Consider the following 22,077-nt stretch of genomic DNA (forward strand, 5'->3'; position numbering starts at 1 on the left):
AGTGAAGCTCTCATATACAGCAATTAAACATTATTTAAAACATTCTCTCACTCCATACAGATATGGGATGTGTTGGCCAGGATGGAAGTTGTCCGATATTCCGTTCTAGTGATGTTGGGTAGCAGTGCTCCTAACAGTGACTCCAACAGGCGGCACAAAGTAAGTAACTGCCGCTCTCGGGGACATAGAGAAGATCACTAAGCAGCAGAATTATTTATTGTGTTTCCTTGGTTGGTGTTCAGAACTCTTTCAATAGCAGCATTTCTGACTCACATCTGTATATGATATTGTTTAAACCAATTTTAAAAAAATTAAATAAAAATTAAACTTACTTTTTACAGAGAATTTAATTGAGCTGCAGCTTTCATTTAATGTTTCAAAGGTAAAAGACATCTTTTACAGCATAATTGTAGCAATAAGTTACAGTGCATTGCTAGTCCACAATACAGTCCTTTTTCAATAAGTGTACAAAGAAAGTCCTCTTTTTTTTCATTTTATAAAGTCTGGAAGATCAATATAAATATTGCCCCAGAAAAAAAGAAAAAAAATATATATATAAAAATGAAGTGTTTACATCCCAGACTCCCATGTTATTACAATGTTCTCTCCTATAAGCATCTGTAAAAATCAGTTGTTTTTAACGTTGCATTGTTTCTAGTTTCCGTAGCTTCAGTGGTGCGGTGGATGTGAACGCGGCTGGGTTCTGTGGAGAATCCTCTGTGTCAGGTGACTGGAACATAACCCGTCCACGGTGATTGAAGATATAAAATGACGGATGGTTCCTTAACGTATCAAATGTCCTTGGAGGAAAATGGGAAAAAAAAAAAAAAATAATACAATTTAATTATATTACTGTATGAAAGATTCAGGTCAGGAATGGCCAATCCAGATAAATTTGCCGGCTTGTTTTAATGTTAAAAAGGAACGGCCCACCTTTAGACTACTCTAATGTAAGGTTTGTACAAGCCATCCTGTTTTAATTTGACTAGACTGCTGTTATTTTTCAGACTTCGATGTGTGCGTTTCATCCAAGTAATTGTATCGGCAGCAGAGACTTCGTTTGGTCATGCTGGTGAGCTCTGTGCACCAGTATTTCATATTTATAAGCAACAGAAAAATGGGTCAGAAAATAAAGACATTGTTGAAAAGCACAGAAGGTTGGTAATATATTTAGGAACAGTTACATTTGGCAATGTGCAAGCTAGTAAATTACTAGGAATGTGGAAAGGCCCTTTTTACTGCAGCTCTCACGACAAATGTGACATGGAGTATTATCCAGTGCCTCCATAACAAGCAAAGTATACATCTCATAGTGTGACTAAGCAGCCAATAGGGCAAAGCAGCTCTAAGACGCTTGTGTAGTTGATTTGGTTAGCTAGTCACAATTGGTCGTGCTAATAAACTGTTTTACTCTTGCACTTAAACCCACCAATTGTAAAAAGCACAGCTCTTTTTATGGCCTATTGTAGCTATCACTATTATCACCAAGTGGACACCATTACTGTGCAAGGATGTCTATTATATCGCACTGAAATATTACATTTAAAAAATGCTTATTCCCCTAACATTCCCCACCTCAATACTTGTAAATTAGCCAGGTCATAAAGTAGGGAATACCATCCAGTTCTAAAACGTAAAGGTAAATGAATGTGAATATTAAAAATTAATTAATTACCGTATGTGAAAACAAATTAAAGGGAAGCATATCTTGCATCTAAACGGTTGAAGGTTAAGTATTTAATTGTATACTTTATAGAAAATGTAATGTTTATGAAAACAATGATCTAACCTAGTCTGCACGGTCACTAAGTCCAAGCATGATTTTAGTGTGTGCATTTTATAAACATCCTCAATGATGTTTCACTTACACAGAGGCCACCATCAAGATTTGGCATTTTATGGACACATCTGAAAGGTAGGGAAGCAGTCTGAAGCAGACATTTTGCTTCTTTCAGAGTCTCATGTAATTCCGTCTGCGTACGCATCCTGCGATTCATAGAGTGCGTGTGTCGGGGCTGCATACGCAATTTAGGATTGTACGAATCGGTTGCATCTCCACCTCTGACTAGGCGTTACTTCTTCACGTAGGAGCAGTGTTTTGGGGGCATGGCGTGGGCATGCTGATAGAATAGCTGGTTATTCAGAGATGACCATATGCAGCAATCTGATCGCTTTCTTGCACCAAGGATAGGGCTGGTGCAAATGCGTGCAGATGATTTAATGAAGACTATCACCAGCAGATGAATAGGGACGGTGCTGTGGCAGAGATGCGGCAAACTCGGAATACAATCGGAGATCCGCATGTTTCCAAACGTGTAACTTTCCCAGTATGCAACTATGAATTAGGTCCATTATTTATATATTACATACAGAGCATAGAGATTCTTAGGGTAACATAATGATGCTTCACTGTACCCAAAGCAGCTGTCGCTTCTGTCTAGCACTAGACGAATAAATTCACCGGAGACAAAAGCTAAATGAAAAACAGATCTAAGCTGTAAATTGATTCTTACATGAGTCTATTAAATCATGATCTGGGAATCAAGAATAAAGGCAAATGCTAAAAATTCTATTTTATTACATATCTTAAAAATTACAAGCAAGCGAAATATGACAACTTATTAAAAATTGTATATGAAAACTTGACGTGTATTGTATTCAATGTATTACTTCTGATATTTTATTGACTATCCTTATTCTTATATTGTGTAATCCCACAGATGGAGATTTATAGATAGATATATATATATATATATATATATATATATATATATAATACAAACTTGTTAAGAGAAAGTTTTAAACCATATGATAACTGGGTTCTGAAATATACCTAGTGATCCTACATTGATCCTCAAATATCGGGAGACTGGTAGCTTAGTTAATGAAACAATAGTCAATCTATTAATACTTCAGGTCCACAGTTATTTAATAGCTTAATAATAAAGCCATCAAAGAATATCAAAATGCACTGGTACTCTTTTACCAGTATTATCTGTCTCTCACAGAAACCTACCGTTGATATTCAAACAGTATCTAGATACTATGCCCCGTATTAATATGGATAACAGTCCAAAATGAGCGCAATAGATAAAAACGAAATGTCTATATATTACGGTCTTTATTGTAATGTGTCTAATTTGATAGCGCAAACATTGTGAATAGTGTATTGAAGAATAATGATGAGATTGTGATAAAAAACAATTTATTTTAATGATTGGCTAAAACATGAATAGAGATAACATCGTATTTAAACGTTAATAAATGAGATTAGTAATATAATTATATAAAAACTAACAATGGTGTATAATATTACGTATGAGTGATGAATGAATAAATAGATCAATAAATAAATGAAAAGATAAATAAATGGACTGTATGTAATACAGAAAATTAATATATGGGTTGCATGAATTGGATAAAAATGGAATGAACTTGTCTCAGTTGTAATAGACACACTCCTGTCTATAAAATATCGGATAGCATGAATGGTACAGTCAGTATCTTGACAATGAGGATAGTAGGTGATGTACAATAGTGCAAATGATTTCCAAGTCAATTTCCTGTAATAGTCCAAATCAGTTGCTTTGTCAGGGTATAGATGAACAGCTTGTGGTGATTGCTGCGTTGAGTACAATGTAACAGATAGTTATCAATGGTTGTTGGGTGCACGCACCTACTATCCTCATTGTCAAGATGCTGACTGTACCATTCATGCTATCCGATATTTTATAGACAGGAGTGTGTCTATTACAACTGAGACAAGTTGATTCCATTTTTATAGAAATTCATGCAACCCATATATTAATTTTCTGTATTACATAGGGTCCATTTATTTATTGATCTATTTATTCATTCATCACTCATACGTAGTAATATTATACGCCACTGTTATTAGTAATATAATTATATAAAACTATCATTTATTAACTTTTAAATACGATGTTATCTCTATTCATGTTTTAGCCGATCATTAAAATAAATTGTTTATTTTATCACAATCTCATCATCATTCTTGAATACACTATACACAATGTTTGCGCTATCAAAATAGACAAATTACAACAACCACCATATTTCTCCTTGGTGATAACGGGGAACTCACCAGTGTCTAAAGCAGCAACATTAGCCTACCCAACCCCTAGTTTTCACTTCACAGTAGCGCACCAACACCGCCTAACTTCTACAATATATTAAGGTTTGTTTGAATATCGATGGTAGGTTTCAGTGAGAGACATATAATATTAAGAGTTTCAGTGCATTTTGATATCCTTGATGGCTTTATTATTAAGCTATTAAATAACGGTGGACCTGAAGTATTAATAGATTGACTATTGTTTCATTAACAGCCACCAGTCTCCCGATATTTGAGGATCAATGTAGGATCACTAAGTATATTCCAGAACCCAGTTATCATATGGTTTAAAACTCTCTCAATAAGTTTGTACGATATATAGGACTCCCATCTGTGGGATTACACAATATAAGAATAAGGATAGTCAATAAAATATCAGAATTAATACAAAGACGACAATACAAGTCACTAATTTTTCATATACAATTTTTAATAAGTAGTTTTCATATTTCACTTGGTTGTAATTTTTAAGATATGTCATAAAAGTAATATTTTATATTTGGGCATTTGTCTTTATTTTTGATTCCCAGATCATGATTGGACAATATTTATACAAGATATGATTCTGTGAGTGCCTTGAAGTAGAAACATGTTCTTTTGTTTTTTTCTAGTTAATTTGGTTCCTGGGTGCACCCCTTCCATAGTATTTTATATATAGGAATTACTAAATGAGTGGGACGGATCATATTAATAATTTAGAAGACATTAGTCTGTGCAGATACAATTCTTGTTTTGTATGAGTCTGTTAAAGCCAACATCACAGTATAAATAAAAGTGCATACTTATTCCTTAATTCTGAAGTAGCATCCATGTCTTTAAACTCTCCAGCGATATGTACTATGCCGTAGCAGGCCACTACAAACGCCAACAAGGTTTGTAGAACTATCTGCAAGTAAATTACATTATAAACAATTGAGAGATCACACCTACAGTGTATTTTTCTTTCAGAACCTACCAAAAAATATAAAAATGTTTACACGTTCATCATCAAAAGGTTTAAGCACTTCTATAGATCTGCCGGACTATCTGTATTAAAGTTACAAGTAGTAGTATTGCTTTACCATTGGCTATGTGCACACTGACCCTGGGGGTTCGGATTTATTTCTGTACAAATACGAGTCTATATACATTTGCTGCTGATTAACTACATTTTTTATGCCACCCTGTGTCATCTGTATTTTCTATTTTGGGTCCTGATTTGCAGCATTACTGAATATGGGATGCGGTCAGAATGCAGACGCTGGAATCCCAACATTTGTAAGAATACCAACGCTGGCACCCTGACCGCCGGAATGCCAAAGGTAAGTACTAGGGTTAGGGGTTAGGCACTAGGGGGAGGGAGGTTAGGTTTAGGCACCGGGGTGGGAGGATTAGGTTAGGCTTACTTACCTGGGGGCGTCAGCATTCTAACCTAGTCAAGATGCCGGCGTCGGGATTCTGACCACCGGGATCCCGTACCCAAGCCACTGAATATATGCTGTTATGCCATCTTTGAATATTTTAGTAAAAGCAAATGTTTTCCAAAAAAAAAAGAAGTGGCAAGTAAATTCTTAAGGTGCGTACACACACAACAATCTTTTAACGATTTAACTATAATGACGTCATTATCCTTCATTCGTTCCAAAACGATAAACGATTGTCGTTCATGCGCATTCACGTTTGTCGATTGTAGTTCAGTTAGACCGGACAACTGAACGAATTTCAATAGAAGTTGCAACATTTTTCCTTCAACACACAGAAAATCGTTTATTATGTAAAGTAAAACCAATTACTTTGTAAAATGATTTTCGCTCACTTTTTCAAGGGAAAATCTGAACGAAAATCGTTTATTACTAACATCGTTGTGTGTGTAGGGGCCTATCAAAGAAAACCCAACTTACATCTATTGGTAACGTCTCATCTTCCTTTTCAGTCAATCGCATGTAAGAACGATCTGTAAGAAAAGGCATTTAGAGTGAGATGCTTGATTTGAGTTTAATCAGTTTGTAATGACGAAATATCCTTTCTACCATTGACATCAATTGGCCATTGATAGATCATGTTCACTTGGTTTCAATTTCTTTCTGTGTCTGCAGGAATATAACTATGCAAAGAAAAAGGTTCTCTATTCTGACTGAAGGTAGTTATTGAATGTGTTTATAATAGACTGAACAGGTTTCATACAGTAAACACAATTGACACTGTGCTTAATGGAACAAACTAGATTTAATACATTTACCATCTGCTAAAAACCATTGCAAAAAATAAATATGTATGTAATAATTTAACCCCCTTCTATTCTTAAAGGCTAGTGGAGATGACCACTTTTCAGATTTTTCCTGGATCCAACTGTTAGCTAAGCTGCAGGGCATATATACTGTCAAAGCCGGATAATCAGCTGAGACAGAATCTGTTTACAATCGGAATCTGCGCGACGCCATCTCACGAATGGCGACAAGACTCAATCTTAGAAATAGATCACACAAAGCCATTTTGTCAAAATCACAGAGTAACACTCTTCCCCAGACACATACCGACAGTGTTTAACGTACATAAAAAATGACTTATTAGCATTAGAACACTTTTTAGTAATCCTTCCAGAAATCATGCCCTGATGTACACAAAGCCCATTCTAGGGACAACCTTGATACCTTAAACACAGTATACTAGGAAAACAACTAACAATACACCAGAATACTGTGAGTGTTTTACATACAAATTGGGAATCCCTGTATATAGGCAAGTATAGTTGTGGCAAATGTAATATAACCCAGACATTGATCTACACAATTGAATTTGTCTGAATCCTAAACAGGTTTTAGTCTCACTATCAGACAGAATGACCCCAGCTTCACAGCTGGGAGTCTCCACCTTGTTTGAGAAGTGAAGCTCACTGCCCATAACACATTTGCATTGCAGTTTGATAATCTAAGGAATGAGATGTGTGTGTATATGTATATATATATATATATATATATATATATATATATATATATATATATATATGTTAAATCCATCACAAATAGAATCTCAAGCATAAACACCGCACATTACGCACAGTTGCGCTGCTAACATGACGTACAGTAGCGAATGCACAATATCCTGCATGCGAACGCTGTTTATTAGCTGCATGCGTGCACATCTGCCCCAAATCAGATAAACCTAACTAGCGTCTTTTCCCAAACCCCTAATACTTACATTATGCACACTCACATAAAATGTTCCATAGCTTTAAAGTATAAGATCCAAGTTTTATACATTTATTACAAATGCTGTGAAATAAAGACTATTTTGGTATCTAAGATTTAATACGTGATAAGTAAGCCGTGTTTGATATTATACTGATCCGCACTCTCTCAACAGCTTCCCGGTATCATCGGTGTGAAGATCGCAACATGCATTCTCAACTTATGGACCGTAGAGATATAAAGCACCAAAATGTATTTTGTGAAACCAACAGCCAAGATTTGCATGCAGGGGAAATAGAGGAGGCAACAAGCTGATAGAGGCTGTTCTGAGTCCATTTGAACCAACCTGTTAAATGCCCTGTAACAAATGCACCCGCACTGGGAACCAATGGGATCAGCAACAAACTCCTCTATTGTGTTGTCTGTTTCGGTTAGGGTTTAAATGTGTGTGTTGTGACCCCAGTCTGGAGTCTTCATGCTGATTGCCGGAGGTTTCTTGCTGATGCTGGTATCTGGTCCAGAGCGCGTGCGTAATGTATAACTGTATCTTGGGTCTGTATAATTCTTTGCGCTAAATTGTACTTAGATCACAGCGTGTAACTGACTCTACTTTACTTGAATAATACTTTGTGCTTTGGAACACGTTCAAGGTCTAAAGTCTTTATTTTACTGTATGACTGCGTACGCAAATAGTGTCAATTTTAGAGGTTTATAGACAGGGTTTAGAAGGTATAGGTAGGTGCGTATAGAGGTTGAAAGCCAGTATCCTTAATACACAGGCTTTTAGAAGACAAGGAATCAAAGGCAAGTCGATGTAAGTAGAGAAAAGAATCTGCAACAAGGCAAAAATGAATTGGAGGGGAAGAGTAGGAGATACTGAATTGGAGGAGAAGATAAGACAAGAATACATCGAAGCATGAATTGGAGGGGAGAAATAAATGAATCAAAGGGTAAGGGCTTGTGGAGAGGAGAATAAATTGGAAAGGAGGGGAAAAAATAATGAATCAGAAGGAATGGAGAAAGGGCAGTAAGAGACTATGGGCCATATTCAATTTGGAGCGAAATGTCGGAATCGGTGATAACTTATCGCCGATGACATCACTTTCGCCTATTTCAATAATCCCAGTATTCAATTTCAAGGACTTTTCGCAGGTTCAAAAAGTCTTTGAAAAACAACGGGGAAAACTTTTCACCACTGAAATAGGTGTCGAAAAAAAGTGCAGAATTGCGGTTTAGGGGTGCAAGCTTAAAAAAAAAAAAAAATAGCCTGCACCCCTGAGAATACTCCCTAAAAATGAACTGTCAAAAAAAAGTTTAAAGAAAAAAAAAAATAGGGACACCTCAAAAAAATTATTAATTTTGGGGTAAAATAAAAAAATAAATGGGGAACACGTTTTTTAAACAACACAATGAATTCAGGGGGGGTTCCCAAATATGCGTGTTTAAAAGAATGCTAGTGGTAGTGGCAGGTGCATTTTTGCAGAATTTTTTAAAATAACTTTAGGAACTTAAAAATATGCTTACCCCGATTTTCGTGTTCCCCAAATTTGGTAGGACTAGTTATTTATCCCTAAAAAAAAATTCTAAGTGCTACTCTTCACCACTTCTTCATGGCCGCAAATATGCACCTGCCGCAGCTATTACAAACCCCAACTTCCTTCAGCAGGCAAAAACAGGGGTACCCATAGTGATCCCTCATGTCTGGACATCTTAAGGTGGGTCCCAGGCACATTTCCCGAAAATTCCCGTTTTTTTCATAGATCCAAATTCGCCGGGTCCCATTTTCGCTCCTTTTAAATTGAATTTGGGGATAAAGCGGGCACGCGCCCGATACTTTATCCCCATAAAAGCTCCGATGTGGAGCGAAAAGTCCAGCGCAGACTTTTCACTCCCATGTTGAATATGTCCCTAAATCAGAGGGACAAAGGGGAGGAGAGGAGAACAACAGACTTATCAGGCTGGGGAGGGGAGACACCGAATCAAATGGTATCCGCACTATAGGTAGACAGTTAAAAGGTCGACACCAGAGGTTAGACAGGCAGTAGGTCAACAGAGACAAGGTCGACATGGAAGACGGTCGACTGGGTCAAAAGGTCAACACGAAAATGGTCAATACAATTTTTTTTTTTTCTAGTTTTAGACACCTATCGCAGAGTTAGGCACTTACCCCCGACAGTTAGGGCTAGGCACCAAGGGGAGTGTTAGGGTTAAGATTAGGGTTAGAAAACTAAAAATATATAAAATGTTTGACCATTTGTGTGTCAACCTTTCGCACCTGTCGACCTCCTTCCATGTTGACCTTTAGTATGTCGACCTTTAGTCCCTGTCAACCTATTGCTAGTCTAACATTTGGTGTCTATCTAGACATTGTCGACCTTTTAACTTTCTTTTATACTACAACCGAATCGAATGGGGAGGGGGGAAACTGAATTTGAAGGGGCGAGGGAGACTAAATCTGAAAAGGAGGAATGAATCTGAAGGAAAGAATGAAAGAATAAATCTGAATGGTAGGGTAACGAAGGGGGGAAGGGAAGATGCTTATTCGGGGGGTGGGGGAGCAGAGGTAGAGAATAATTTGGCAAGGGGGAGAGAATGATCGGAAATGGGGGGGGACGGGATGGGGAGAGAATGAATCGGGAAGAGAGCAAGAGAATGAATCGGAGGACATTTTACTATAAAAAAAAAAATACTAATACTTAAACCAGCCCATTTAGTATTCTACCATCATTATATATGTTACCTTCAGCAGTATAAAGAACACCGCTGTCTCCTGGCATACAAGTGGCATTGCACAAAGATCTTAATTTACATTTTCCAATAGTGTCAGAAGATGAATGTAAAGTGCTGCCTACAGTATATGGGCATTTTGTGTGAGCGATTCCTCCTCATACAGTAATACGTGCCTGCGCCCTGTGTGTGGAAGAAACAGGTCCCCGTTTACCACACGGAGGTGACAATGTGCAGAGGAGTCCTCTGACACCGCACGCACACCCATGTATGTGTTCCTAAAACTGTACTGGGCTGTATGTGGGGGCCGGGTGTAGAACACCCTCCTTCAGTGAAAACAGCTGGGCCGACCCCAGGCCGGGAGGGCCGGACTCATTGAAGCCGCCCATTCTGACCTTCCTGCCCGCACTACTCGGCGATCTGCAGGTCCCAAACTTACGCTGAGCAGCTGAGAATGCGGCGTGTGCCAGGGCAAAGAGCCCGACGCCGACCAGCCCTTTCCAGATAGAAGACGCCATGTTCCGGAGCGTCTCCACTCCCCGATACAGAAGCAGCAGCCGGCGGGCGCTAACAGTGACGTCTAATTGCTGCGCCGACGTGTGACTACACACCACGTTCGCCAACCAATCACGTGCGTCTGGTCGCCATGTTGTGATTGTCACTTGTCATCTCAGAGTAGTGCTCATAGGACCAAAACAATGTTCACATCTTTCTCTAGTCACTTCTTTTTTGGGAGACGGGGAATGGATATATATATTTGATAAATATTAGATTGATTTTGGGGCAGGGGGAAGGGGATATTAGAGGAAAATTAATTCATCCAAGTCATTGTTATGGCCCATGGTACTTTTACGCATTGTGCTACATTTATCCTAAGGCCGGACATAGACTACACAATTATGGAAGACGATGTGCAGAACAGGCAAGAGGAAAAGCATCGGCACAATACTCGGTGCACCTCTAAACCTTTTAACCCATTTTTTCTATTGTTCCCAAATAGGAACATTTTACTTGTCCTGGTGTTCCCAAAAGGGAAAAAAAAGAATATGATCCGGTTCGATCCTAGTGTTCCCATCTGGGAACAATTGTTTTTTTATGGAAATGGATCTCGAAATCAAAATAACTTTTTTGTTTTGTGTCATATACGTAGTAACGTCATTTTAAATAAAAAAAACTCTTGCAAGAATGGGTTAAACCAGGCCTGGCCAACCTGCGGCTCTCCAGCTGTTGTGAAATCCCAGCATTCTTTTTTGAGCTAATAGAGGGTGGGTATGCTGGGACTTGTAGTTTCACAACTGGAGAGCCACAGGTTGGCCAGGCCTGTTCTGAGTGACTGGTTCACGCCAGATCATAGTAACTGCAAAACCAATCCTATTCTTGCAAGTTTTACAGCACAAATGTTGTGTCCAACTTTTATCTTGATCACCCACATTGCAGCTGAAATAAACATAATAAGCTTGCATTTGCTTCCGAGTGATCGACTGACATTGCGAATTCACTTTAAATTGTCCACAAATATAGCAAAAATTATTTGGAGAATTTATACCTGTGCAACATTTTAGCTCCATTTTAAAATATTTCACAAAATAAGCACCACACTCAAAATAGACAACCTGCCACTGCAGCTTATAAACCAAAGCTATCTACTGAATAGGGATGGCCGTTGGCCATCGATGGCTGATAGTTTTGCCATCAATGGCAGAGATCCAATGTTTTTTTTTTCCTGGAGCCAGGATACAAAGCATAGCTCCGCTCCCAATGTGACCTACGAAACCCTGCCTCCAACTCTGATTGGTCCGCTGCACAGTGAGTAACAGCAAAGTAACAGACCATGGGTGGACGAAAACCATCCAATTGATGGTTTCATGCCATTGAGGTTAACCCACTGATGGCCATCAATACTCCTGAAGTAAACATTTGTACTGTGGGCCTGATTCAGACCCGGTCGCAAGCGCTGAGCGCTCGCAACCGGGTCGATGGTGGCCCACAGCGCATGCGCATGACGGAGCCGGCTCCATCGTGCGCGAGACTCGGCTAGCGACGGTCGCTCCGGGTCTCGCTCCAAAGGGGGCGAGCTGTTGATGTTGAGTGACAGCTCGCCCCGTTTGGTGGGCAGGCCGGGGGGGGGTGGCTGCCCAAACGGAGGCATTCCCATGAGAACGCCTGCTGTTTGGGGGCGGCCCCACTGACATCATAAGTGATGTCAGTGGAGAGCTTCCTGCTCTATTAGAGCCGAAAGCTCACTGGGGCTTGCGATGGGCGAGACCCTACCACAAGGGTCTTGTCGCAAGCCCGATGGTCGCGATGGTCTTGACCATCGCGACCATCATCCTGGCCGCTCCACAAAAAAAAAGCCCGGCCCTGATTCAGAGCGAGCGGCTCTGAATCGGGCCCTGTGTTTGGTTCAAATGTAGACAAACTCTGTTGATTATGCCCTCCTGACAGCCAATTAACACAGATGGGGTGGGTCGGAAATATTATGTGTTTTGCTACAATAAGGATTTAGACAACACACTATTCTTCTACGAGTAAATCGGAAAGATAGTGTCCATTTTTATAAATAGATTCAGCATAGAAAGGGAGGTAGTTGGATTCCAGATGGCATTATACATTTTTAAGCATTTTTTTAATCATATTTTTGCTTGTATCTATGTTTTTTTTATTGTTTTTAAAGTTGAGCATCACCCAAGAATCAAACACTTTTTCTTTTATAATGTCATAGCTGCCGATTTTGTGGGACTTCCCTCTTGGGAATCCTGGAGGGGGAGTTCCCAGGGGCATCTGCAGGGGACATGTTGCCTAGAATCGCCTCACCACGCTGAAAAATAGCTTACATGAATGGTTAGTATAAAAAGTGCTTCTGCCAGCATCCATATAAAAAAGGTGTTCCAGTATGTGTCATGTACCATTAATCTCTAATTATGCTGGTCCTATTACCATATGAAGATGAAGTTAGCTTCCTATGCAACTAGTTCTGTGAGACCAGTGGCTCAACTTAATTTAACCCTATTATGGTGGGTATATACTAGATTATATGTCATCAGATCCGGCAGTTCGGAACAACATATTGGGCACATCGTCTAGTGTGTACCCACTATGTCGCTGACGATGCATGCTCCCAGGGTTAAAATTAGGGGTGAGCGGGTTCGGATTTCTGAAATCCGAACCCCCCCGATCCGAGGCAGATCCAAGTCAGGCTCGACTTTTCCCGCCTGACTCGGATCTGAAATCGAGGCAAAACGTCATCATCCCGCCTTCCGGGTCTCGCGGGTTTTGGATCCTATATAAGGTACCCGCGTCGGCGCCATTTTCTCACTCGGCTGTGGACAGTGAAGAGGGAGGGTGGGAGTTAGGGATGGCTGGGCTGTGTAGTGTAGTGTAGTGCAGAGTAGTGTTGTGCTGTGCTGCGCTGTGCTGCTGTTGTCCATAGGGGCTGTGTCCACTACTTCAAAGTCCATAGGGGCTGGCTGGACTGTGTTGTGCAGTCAGTTGTCCATAGGGGCGGTGTCCACTCCAAAGTCCTGTGCAGTGTCCCAGTCCTAAAGGGGTGCTGTAGTGTTGTCCAGGGGGTGCTCTGTCCATCAGGGGTGCTCCCCCCAAGTGCTAAAAAAATAATATTTTTTCTGTGTTTGTGAATTGTGTGCGCAGTAGCCGCACGTGCATCAACAAAGTAGTGCCAAGCGTGCGCCTGTGTCATAAGTAAAGGGACGGCTGGCTTGACCGTTAAAGGGTGCTGTAACCCCCAAAGTACACTCCAAACAAAATAAAAAAATATTTTCTGTGTTTGTGAATTGTGTGTGCAGTAGCCGCACGTGCATCAACAAAGTAGTGCCAAGCGTGCGCCTGTGTCATAAGTAAAGGGCCGGCTGGCTTGACCGTTAAAGGGTGCTGTAACCCCCAAAGTACACTCCAGTCCAAACCAAATAAAAAAATATTTTCTGTGTTTGTGAATTGTGTGCGCAATAGCCGCACGTGCATCAACAAAGGAGCAGCGCCAAGCGTGCGCCTGTGTCATAAGTAAAGGGCCGGCTGGCTTGACCGTTAAAGGGTGCTGTAACCCCCAAAGTACACTCCAGTCCAAACCAAATACAAAAAATATTTTCTGTGTTTGTGAATTGTGTGCGCAGTAGCCGCACGTGCATCAACAAAGTAGTGCCAAGCGTGCGCCTGTCTGTTAAAGGGTGGTGTAACCCTCAAAGGCCCTCATTCAGAGCCGTACGCTCTGAGCAGAGCGCACGCTCTGAATGAGGGCCGGCCTCCATGAAAATGGAGCGTCCTTCTGGACGCTCGTATAGCTGTGGGTCACCACCCACAGGCTATACGAGCGTGCATTTTGATGGCCGCGATGGTCGAGACCATCGCGACCATCGAAATTGCGAGCCAGAGCCTGCGGTTGAGGTTTTCAACCGCAAGCTCCGGAGTGATTTTGGCTCTATCAGGGCCAAAATCACTCCCACTGACATCAATAGTGATGTCAGTGGGCCGGCTTTTGACGGGAGGCGTTCCCGTGGGAACGCCCCCGTCAGGGAGGCACGCCCCCGGCACGCCTACCAAAGGGGGCGTGCTGTCAATCAACATTGACAGCACGCCCCCTTTGATCGGACACAACGAGCGAAGGACTTTCCTTCGCTCGTCGCGTCTGGCGCATGCGCACGACGGAGCTCCCTCCGTCATGCGCATGCTCAGCCAGAACATCGACCCACTTGCGAGTGGACAGCCGCTCGCGAGTGGGTCTGAATCAGGCCCAAAGTGCGCTCCACAAACAATAAAAAAATTCTTATTTTTTTTTCTGTCTTTGTGAATTGTGTGGGCTGTAGCCGCACTTGCATCCTCAAAGCAGCAGCGAAAAGCGTGCGTCTGTCTGTTAAAGGGTGGTGTAACCCTCAAAGTGCGCTCCACAAACAATAAAAATATTCTTTTTTTTCTGTCTTTGTGAATTGTGTGGGCTGTAGCCGCACTTGCATCCTCAAAGCAGCAGCGACAAGCGTGCGTCTGTCTGTTAAAGGGTGGTGTAACCCTCAAAGTGCGCTCCACAAACAATAAAAATATTCTTCTTTTTTTTTCTGTCTTTGTGAATTGTGTGGGCTGTAGCCGCACTTGCATCCTCAAAGCAGCAGCGACAAGCGTGCGTCTGTCTGTTAAAGGGTGGTGTAACCCTCAAAGTGTGCTCCACAAACAATAAAAATCTTTTTTTTTCTGTCTTTGTGAATTGTGTGGGCTGTAGCCGCACTTGCATCCTCAAAGCAGCAGCGACAAGCGTGCGTCTGTCTGTTAAAGGGTGGTGTAACCCTCAAAGTGCTCCAAAAAATAAAAAACTATTTTTTTTATGTGTTTGTGACTTGTGTGCGATGTAGCCGCACGTGCATCAACACAGTAGTAGCGCCAAGCGTGCGCCTGTGTCATAAGTCAAGGGCCGGTTTGGACATCTGGTCCGGACTGAAGGACGTGCCAACAATTTCTGACAAGTCTACTGTTACTGCATATGATACTGTCCTCAAAGCAGCAGCGACAAGCGTGCGTCTGTCTGTTAAAGGGTGGTGACACCCTCAAAGTGTGCTCCACAAACAATAAAAATATTGTTCTTTTTTTTTCTGTCTTTGTGAAATGTGTGGGCTGTAGCCGCACCTGCATCCTTAAAGCAGCAGCGACAAGCGTGCGTCTGTCTGTTAAAGGGTGGTGACACCCTCAAAGTGTGCTACACAAACAATTAAAATATTGTTCTTTTTTTTTCTGTCTTTGTGAAATGTGTGGGCTGTAGCCGCACCTGCATCCTTAAAGCAGCAGCGACAAGCGTGCGTCTGTCTGTTAAAGGGTGGTGACACCCTCAAAGTGTGCTACACAAACAATTAAAATATTGTTCTTTTTTTTCTGTCTTTGTGAATTGTGTGGGCTGTAGCCGCACTTGCATCCTCAAAGCAGCAGCGACAAGCGTGCGTCTGTCTGTTAAAGGGTGGTGTAACCCTCAAAGTGCTCCAAAAAATAAAAAACTATTTTTTTTATGTGTTTGTGACTTGTGTGCGATGTAGCCGCACGTGCATCAACACAGTAGTAGCGCCAAGCGTGCGCCTGTGTCATAAGTCAAGGGCCGGTTTGGACATCTGGTCCGGACTGAAGGACGTGCCAACAATTTCTGACAAGTCTACTGTTACTGCATATGATACTGTCCTCAAAGCAGCAGCGACAAGCGTGCGTCTGTCTGTTAAAGGGTGGTGACACCCTCAAAGTGTGCTCCACAAACAATAAAAATATTCTTCTTTTTTTTTCTGTCTTTGTGAATTGTGTGGGCTGTAGCCGCACTTGCATCCTCAAAGCAGCAGCGACAAGCGTGCGTCTGTTAAAGGGTGATGTAACCCTCAAAGTGCGCTCCCCAAACAATAAAAAAAAATATTTTTTTTCTGTCTTTGTGAAATGTGTGGGCTGTAGCCGCACCTGCATCCTTAAAGCAGCAGCGACAAGCGTGCGTCTGTCTGTTAAAGGATTACATCGGTGACATCCAAGTAGGCATGTCAGACAGTCCGTACCTGTACTGGCAGGAAAAAGAAGAAATTTGGAGGTCCCTGTACAAACTGGCTCTATTTTACCTGAGTTGCCCCCCCCTCCAGTGTGTACTCCGAAAGAGTGTTTAGTGCAGCCGGGAACCTTGTCAGCGAAAGGCGTAGGAGGTTGCTTCCACAAAATGTGGAGATGATGTTCATAAAATGAATTATCAACTCTTCCAGGGAGACCAGCCTCCTGAACGTACAGAGGGACCTGTGGTTGTGGATTCCAGCGGGGACGAATTAATACTCTGTGAGGATGAGGATGTACACAACACTGAAGAGGGTGAGGAATCGGTGGATGAGGAGAATGAGGACGACATCTTGCCTCTGTAGAGCCAGTTTGTGCAGGGACAGATTAATTGCCAGCTTGTTTTGTGGGGGCCCAAACGAACCAATCATTTCAGCCACAGTCGTGTGGCAGACCCTGGCGCTGAAATGTTTGGTTTGTTAAAGTGTGCATGTCCTGTTTATACAACATAAGGGTGGGTGGGAGGGCCCAAGGACAATTCCATCTTGCACCTCTTTTTTTTCTTTGAATTATATACTGTTTGGGGCCTAGTTTTTCAAACTGCCATCCTGTCTACCACTGCAGTGTCACTCCTAGATGGACCACGTGTTTGTGCCGCCCACTCGTATCTCTTAGCATAGTCATCCAGCTACCTCGGTGCAACCTTTTGGATATAAAAACACTATTGTGAGGTGTGAGGTGTTCAGAATAGACTGGAAATGAGTGGAAATTAAGGTTATTGAGGTTAATAATAGCATAGGAGCAGAAAAACACACAAATTCTGTGATTTTAGCTGTTTTTATGCTTTTTTTAAAAAAAAATACAGATCCAAAACACAAAACCCAGAACACAAAACACGGAAGGCTAGTTTTGGCAAAACCAATCCAGATCCAAAACACGAAGAAAGATCCAGATCCAAAACCAAAACACAAAACACGAAAAGTGGCCGGTGCACACCCCTAGTTAAAATACATTTTCTCAAGCAGTGAAAATTAAAAAATGAATCACATTGCCTTTGCCTAACTATACCCAAATCTTATGAGCATTCTAGTGACATACAGTGCATCTGGAAAGTATTCACAGCACTTCACTTTTTCCACATTTTGTTATGTTACAGCCTTATTCCAAAATGGAATAAATTCATTTTTGTAATCAAATTTCTACACACAATACCCCATAATGACGTGTAAAAAAGTTTTTTTGAGATTTTTGCAAATTTAATTAAAAAAAAAGATATCACGTGTACATAAGTATTCACAGCCTTTGCTCAATACTTTGTTGATGCACCTTTGGCAGCAATTACAGCATCAAGTCTTTTTGAATATGATGCCACAAGCTTGGCACACCTATCTTTGGGCAGTTTCGCCCATTTCTCTTTGCAGCACCTCTCAAGCTCCATCAGGTTGGATGGGAAGCGTCGGTGCACAGCCATTTTCAGATCTCTCCAGAGATGTTCAATCAGATTCAAGTCTGGGCTCTGGCTGGGCCACTCAAAGACATTAACAGAGTTGTCCTGAAGCCACTCCTTTGATATCTTGGCTGTGTGCTTAGGGTCGCTGTCCTGCTGAAAGATGAACCGTCGCCCCAGTCTGAGGTCAAGAGCGCTCTGGAGCAGTTTTCATCCAGGATGTCGCTGTACATTGCTGCATTCATCTTTCCCTCTATCCTGACTAGTTTCCCAGTTCCTGCCACTGAAAAACATCCCCACAGCATGATGCTGCCACCACCATGCTTCACTGTAGGGATGGTATTGGCCTGAGGATGAGCGGTGCCTGGTTTCCTCCAAACATAACGCCTGGCATTGATGCCAAAGAGTTCAATCTTTTCTCATCAGACCAGAGAATTTTGTTTCTCATGGTCTGAGAGTCCTTCAGGTGCATTTGGGCAAGCGCCAGATGGGCTGCCATGTGCTTTTTACTAAGGAGTGGCTTCCGTCTGGCCACTCTACCATACAGGCCTGATTGGTGGATTGCTACAGAGATGGTTGTCCTTCTGGAAGGTTCTCTCTCCACAGAGGAATGCTGTAGCTCTGACAGAGTGACCATCGGGTTCTTGGTCACCTCCCTGACTCGGGCCCTTCTCCCACGATCGCTCAGTTTAGACGGCCTGCCAACTCCAAGAAGAGTCCTGGTGGTTTCAAACTTCTTCCATTTACGGATGATGGAGGCCACTGTGCTAATTGGGACCTTCAAAGCAGCAGATATTTTTCTGTACCCTTCTCCAGATTTGTGCCTCGAGACAATCATGTCTCGGAGGTCTACAGACAATTCCTTGGAATTCATGCTTGGTTTGTGCTCTGATATGCACTGTCAAGTGTGGGACCTTATGTAGACAGGTGTATGCCTTTCAAAATCATGTCCAAACAAGTGAATTTACCACAGGTAGACTCCACTTAAGCTGTAGGAACATCTCAAGGATGATCAGTGGAAACAGGATGCACCTGAACTCAATTTTGAGCTTCATGGCAAAGGCTGTGAATACTTATGTGCATGTGATTTTTTAGTTGTTTTTTTTAATCAAATTTACAATATCTAAAAAACTTTTTACACGTCATTATGGGGTATTGTGTGTGTAGAATTTTGAGGACAAAAATTAATTTATTCCATTTTATAATAAGGCTGTAACATAACAAAATGTGGAAAAAGTGAAGCGCTGTGAATACTTTCCGGATGCACTGTACAATACAGATAGCATCCTAGAGTAAAACACAGACTGCATCCTAGTGACAAACAATAAAAAATATATCCAATATAAAGAGAGCGTCCTAGTGACTGCCATACAATACAAATAGCATCCCAGTGACCGCCATAGTAGAGCATTTTTGTGACCATCACACAATATTATCTCATCGATTACCCTCTAGAATCATAAACTCCCTCATCATCATTGTAACAACCCCATGTAACATAATTATCCCCTATACAATCATTAACTCTCTCATACCTATAATTAATCTACACATAAATTAATTTTATACATTTTCATTAACCCTCTAAATACCTCCCTCAGACTCAAAAGAATATCTTAATTAATGCCTTCATCCTAAAATAAAACCCAGTCATCCAAACCTTTTATTTTAAACATTCATACCCCTTTCACATTACAAGTAATAACCCGGGTTATTGCACGTGAACGCGCAGCAACCCGTGCAGCGTGAAAGGGCCAGGTTGAAATAAGCCGTGTCGAGCCGGCATTTCAACCCTAGTAATGAGAAGGGCTGAACACGTGTTGAAGCCGGCTCGTGGTACAGTGTGAACGGGTAACCCAGGTCGATGCGACCCGGGTCCCGTTCACTGCATCGGAGTAGATGGCGCTTGGACATGATCTCATCTCCATGTGCCAGCTCAGCACGTGATGGCGGTGATGTCATCGATCCAGCATTAGTGCCTGGTTGGGCCGCCAGTCTGAAAGTGGGCTCAGTGAGGTCGCACTCGGGATGGACCTGTGAACAAAATCCCGGGGACGACCCGGCTTAGTGATGTGAAAGGGGTATAACTTTACTTAAATATTCCCCTCTCTATCTCCATCCTCATTTACCTGTTGCTGATCCATCTTCCTCTCTGTGCTGCTGCCACACGGAATAGCCATAATGCAGAGGAAGAGGGTCCTACTGCGCCGTGTGCAGAGGAAGAGGCCACCAGAGAGAAAGTAGGGGCCATGCACTGAAGCAGTAGGCTGCTTGGCCCCTACAAGGGTAAGGATAATAATACAATACTTTATTTGGGCAGCCTGTCTACCCGATCACCCTTTCCCCTTGTCCCAATTTCTGCTGAAAATGCAATATAGCCTACCTCTTTTTAAAAAGGGAAATAAAACCTCAGATAAAGACACACTATGGGAGGAATTCAATTGTTTTTGCACGCCTGATCGTGCCTTATCTCCAGGCTAAACTGACAGAGCTATATTCAATTGTTTTTTTTTCATGCATTTAGCGCCCAATTAGACCGGGTTTAGCCATGTATAGCAGCTAAACCCATCTAAAATCCTGGTTAGTGTGCCCAAACAGCAGTTTGGGTGCCCAAAACCAGGACTTTTTGCCGATTTCTGCTCGCCACCTCAGGAGGGTGCAAGCAGAAATCATGCTATAGTGCCAATTGGCAAGGACAATTGAATAGCTGCCGTCAGGCACGCAATACTGCTGCGGGCGGCAAAAACAATTTGCGGACACTAGGATAAATCTGTGTAAGCCCTATGGCCAATCCACCCTCGTGAGAAAAAAAAATCGTAGGCCTTTAGGCTGCCATGCCACAAACACAAACGTTGTGACAAAAGCATAAACACACATGCATATGAGCTCTGGATTTGTTCACTTCAGACCTTGTTTTGTTAAATAAATTAAAGGACAATTTAGAAAGAAAAAAACATCTAAACCCAGGAAATGTAGAGTAGATGGGTCAGTGGTTTTATAACTTTATGTGTCAGTAAATTATATTTATCCAGACTAGAGATGAGCGGACCACCCCAAATTTTGGGGATCCGGGGTGATCTAATACACAGCTCGGATCTCCCTGCCTGCCTTGGATCCTTAATCGAGGCGAAACCTTTCGATCCCGCTGTCGGATCGCGAGGTTTTGCCTCGAGTAGGCTTAACACTTATTGGCTGAGAGAGCCGTCTGTCACGGCTCTCAGCCAATCAGCGTTAAGTCCATTAAATATGGGCACAGGAAGTTAGGAAGATGCCACCCATCCCCCTTGCCTGACACCGCCTGCACCCCTGCTGCCGACACCCCATGCTGCAGACCCCCGCTGCTGACGCTGCTAGCACCCTGCATTGAGACACCACCGGCACCCATGCACTGCCGTCACCATCAGGACCCCCCACACTGAGGACACCGCCGGCACCCTGCACTGAGGACACTGCCAGCACCCCTGCACTGCTGCCCAACGTACTGAGGTCAACGTCAGCGACCCCACACTGCCAGCACTCCCACACTGAAGATACCACCGGCACCCCTGCACTGCCGACACTGTCAGCACACGTGCACTGAGGACACCGCTGGCACCCCTGCTCTGCCAACACTGCCGGCACTTCCGCATTGAGGACACCACTGGCACTGTCGCAATGAGGACACCGCCAGTACCCCGCACTGCCAACACTGTTGTCACAGTAAGTGCACTATTGGTGTATCCAACCCACACTGTGGGCCTGTTTCATACCCGGTCGCAAGCGCTGTGCGCTCGCAACCAGGTCGATGGTGGGCCAGTGCGCGAGACCCGGATAGACAGCACGCCCCCTTTGGTGGGCGGGCCGGGGGAGTGGCTGCCCAAACGGAGGCGTTCCCATGTGAACGCCTCTGTTTGGGGGCGGCCCCACTGACATCACGAGTGATGTCAGTGGGAGAGATTTCAGCTCTCTTTGAGCCGAAATCTCTCTGGGGCTTGCGGCAACGACACCCTACCACAAGGGTCTCATCGCAAGCCCGATGGTACGCGATGGTCTTGACCATCGCGACCATCTTCCTGGCCGTTCGCTATAGCTGTGGGTGGTCACCAACAGCTATG

General features: G+C 42.6%; 1 protein-coding gene across 1 annotated transcript; it reads right to left on the reverse strand.

Annotated features, from left to right (window-relative positions):
* Positions 1-328: 328 nt before the first annotated feature.
* MMGT1 (membrane magnesium transporter 1) lies at positions 329-10,614 on the reverse strand. The gene is made up of 4 exons (XM_088465846.1): positions 10,469-10,614; positions 6,016-6,068; positions 4,918-5,021; positions 329-800 (listed from the first exon to the last, which is right to left on the reverse strand). Exons 1-4 carry the CDS (start codon positions 10,545-10,547, stop codon positions 638-640), a joined length of 399 nt encoding a protein of 132 aa, XP_088321972.1. The 5' UTR covers positions 10,548-10,614; the 3' UTR covers positions 329-637.
* Between the last annotated feature and the right edge of the window lie 11,463 nt (positions 10,615-22,077).

Source organism: Taudactylus pleione, unplaced genomic scaffold (genome assembly GCF_031769625.1).
Source record: "Taudactylus pleione unplaced genomic scaffold, aTauple2 ptg000064l, whole genome shotgun sequence".
NCBI lineage: Eukaryota > Metazoa > Chordata > Amphibia > Anura > Myobatrachidae > Taudactylus > Taudactylus pleione.

Coding starts and splice junctions, on each gene's coding strand:
- MMGT1 (XM_088465846.1), bottom strand. CDS start 10,547: ATGGCGTCTTCTATCTGGAAAGGGCTGGTCGGCGTCGGGCTCTTTGCC. Junction 6,069..10,468: donor CGCATTCTCAGCTGCTCAGC/GTAAGTTTGGGA, acceptor CTTTTCTTACAG/ATCGTTCTTACATGCGATTG. Junction 5,022..6,015: donor ATGAGACGTTACCAATAGAT/GTAAGTTGGGTT, acceptor ATTTACTTGCAG/ATAGTTCTACAAACCTTGTT.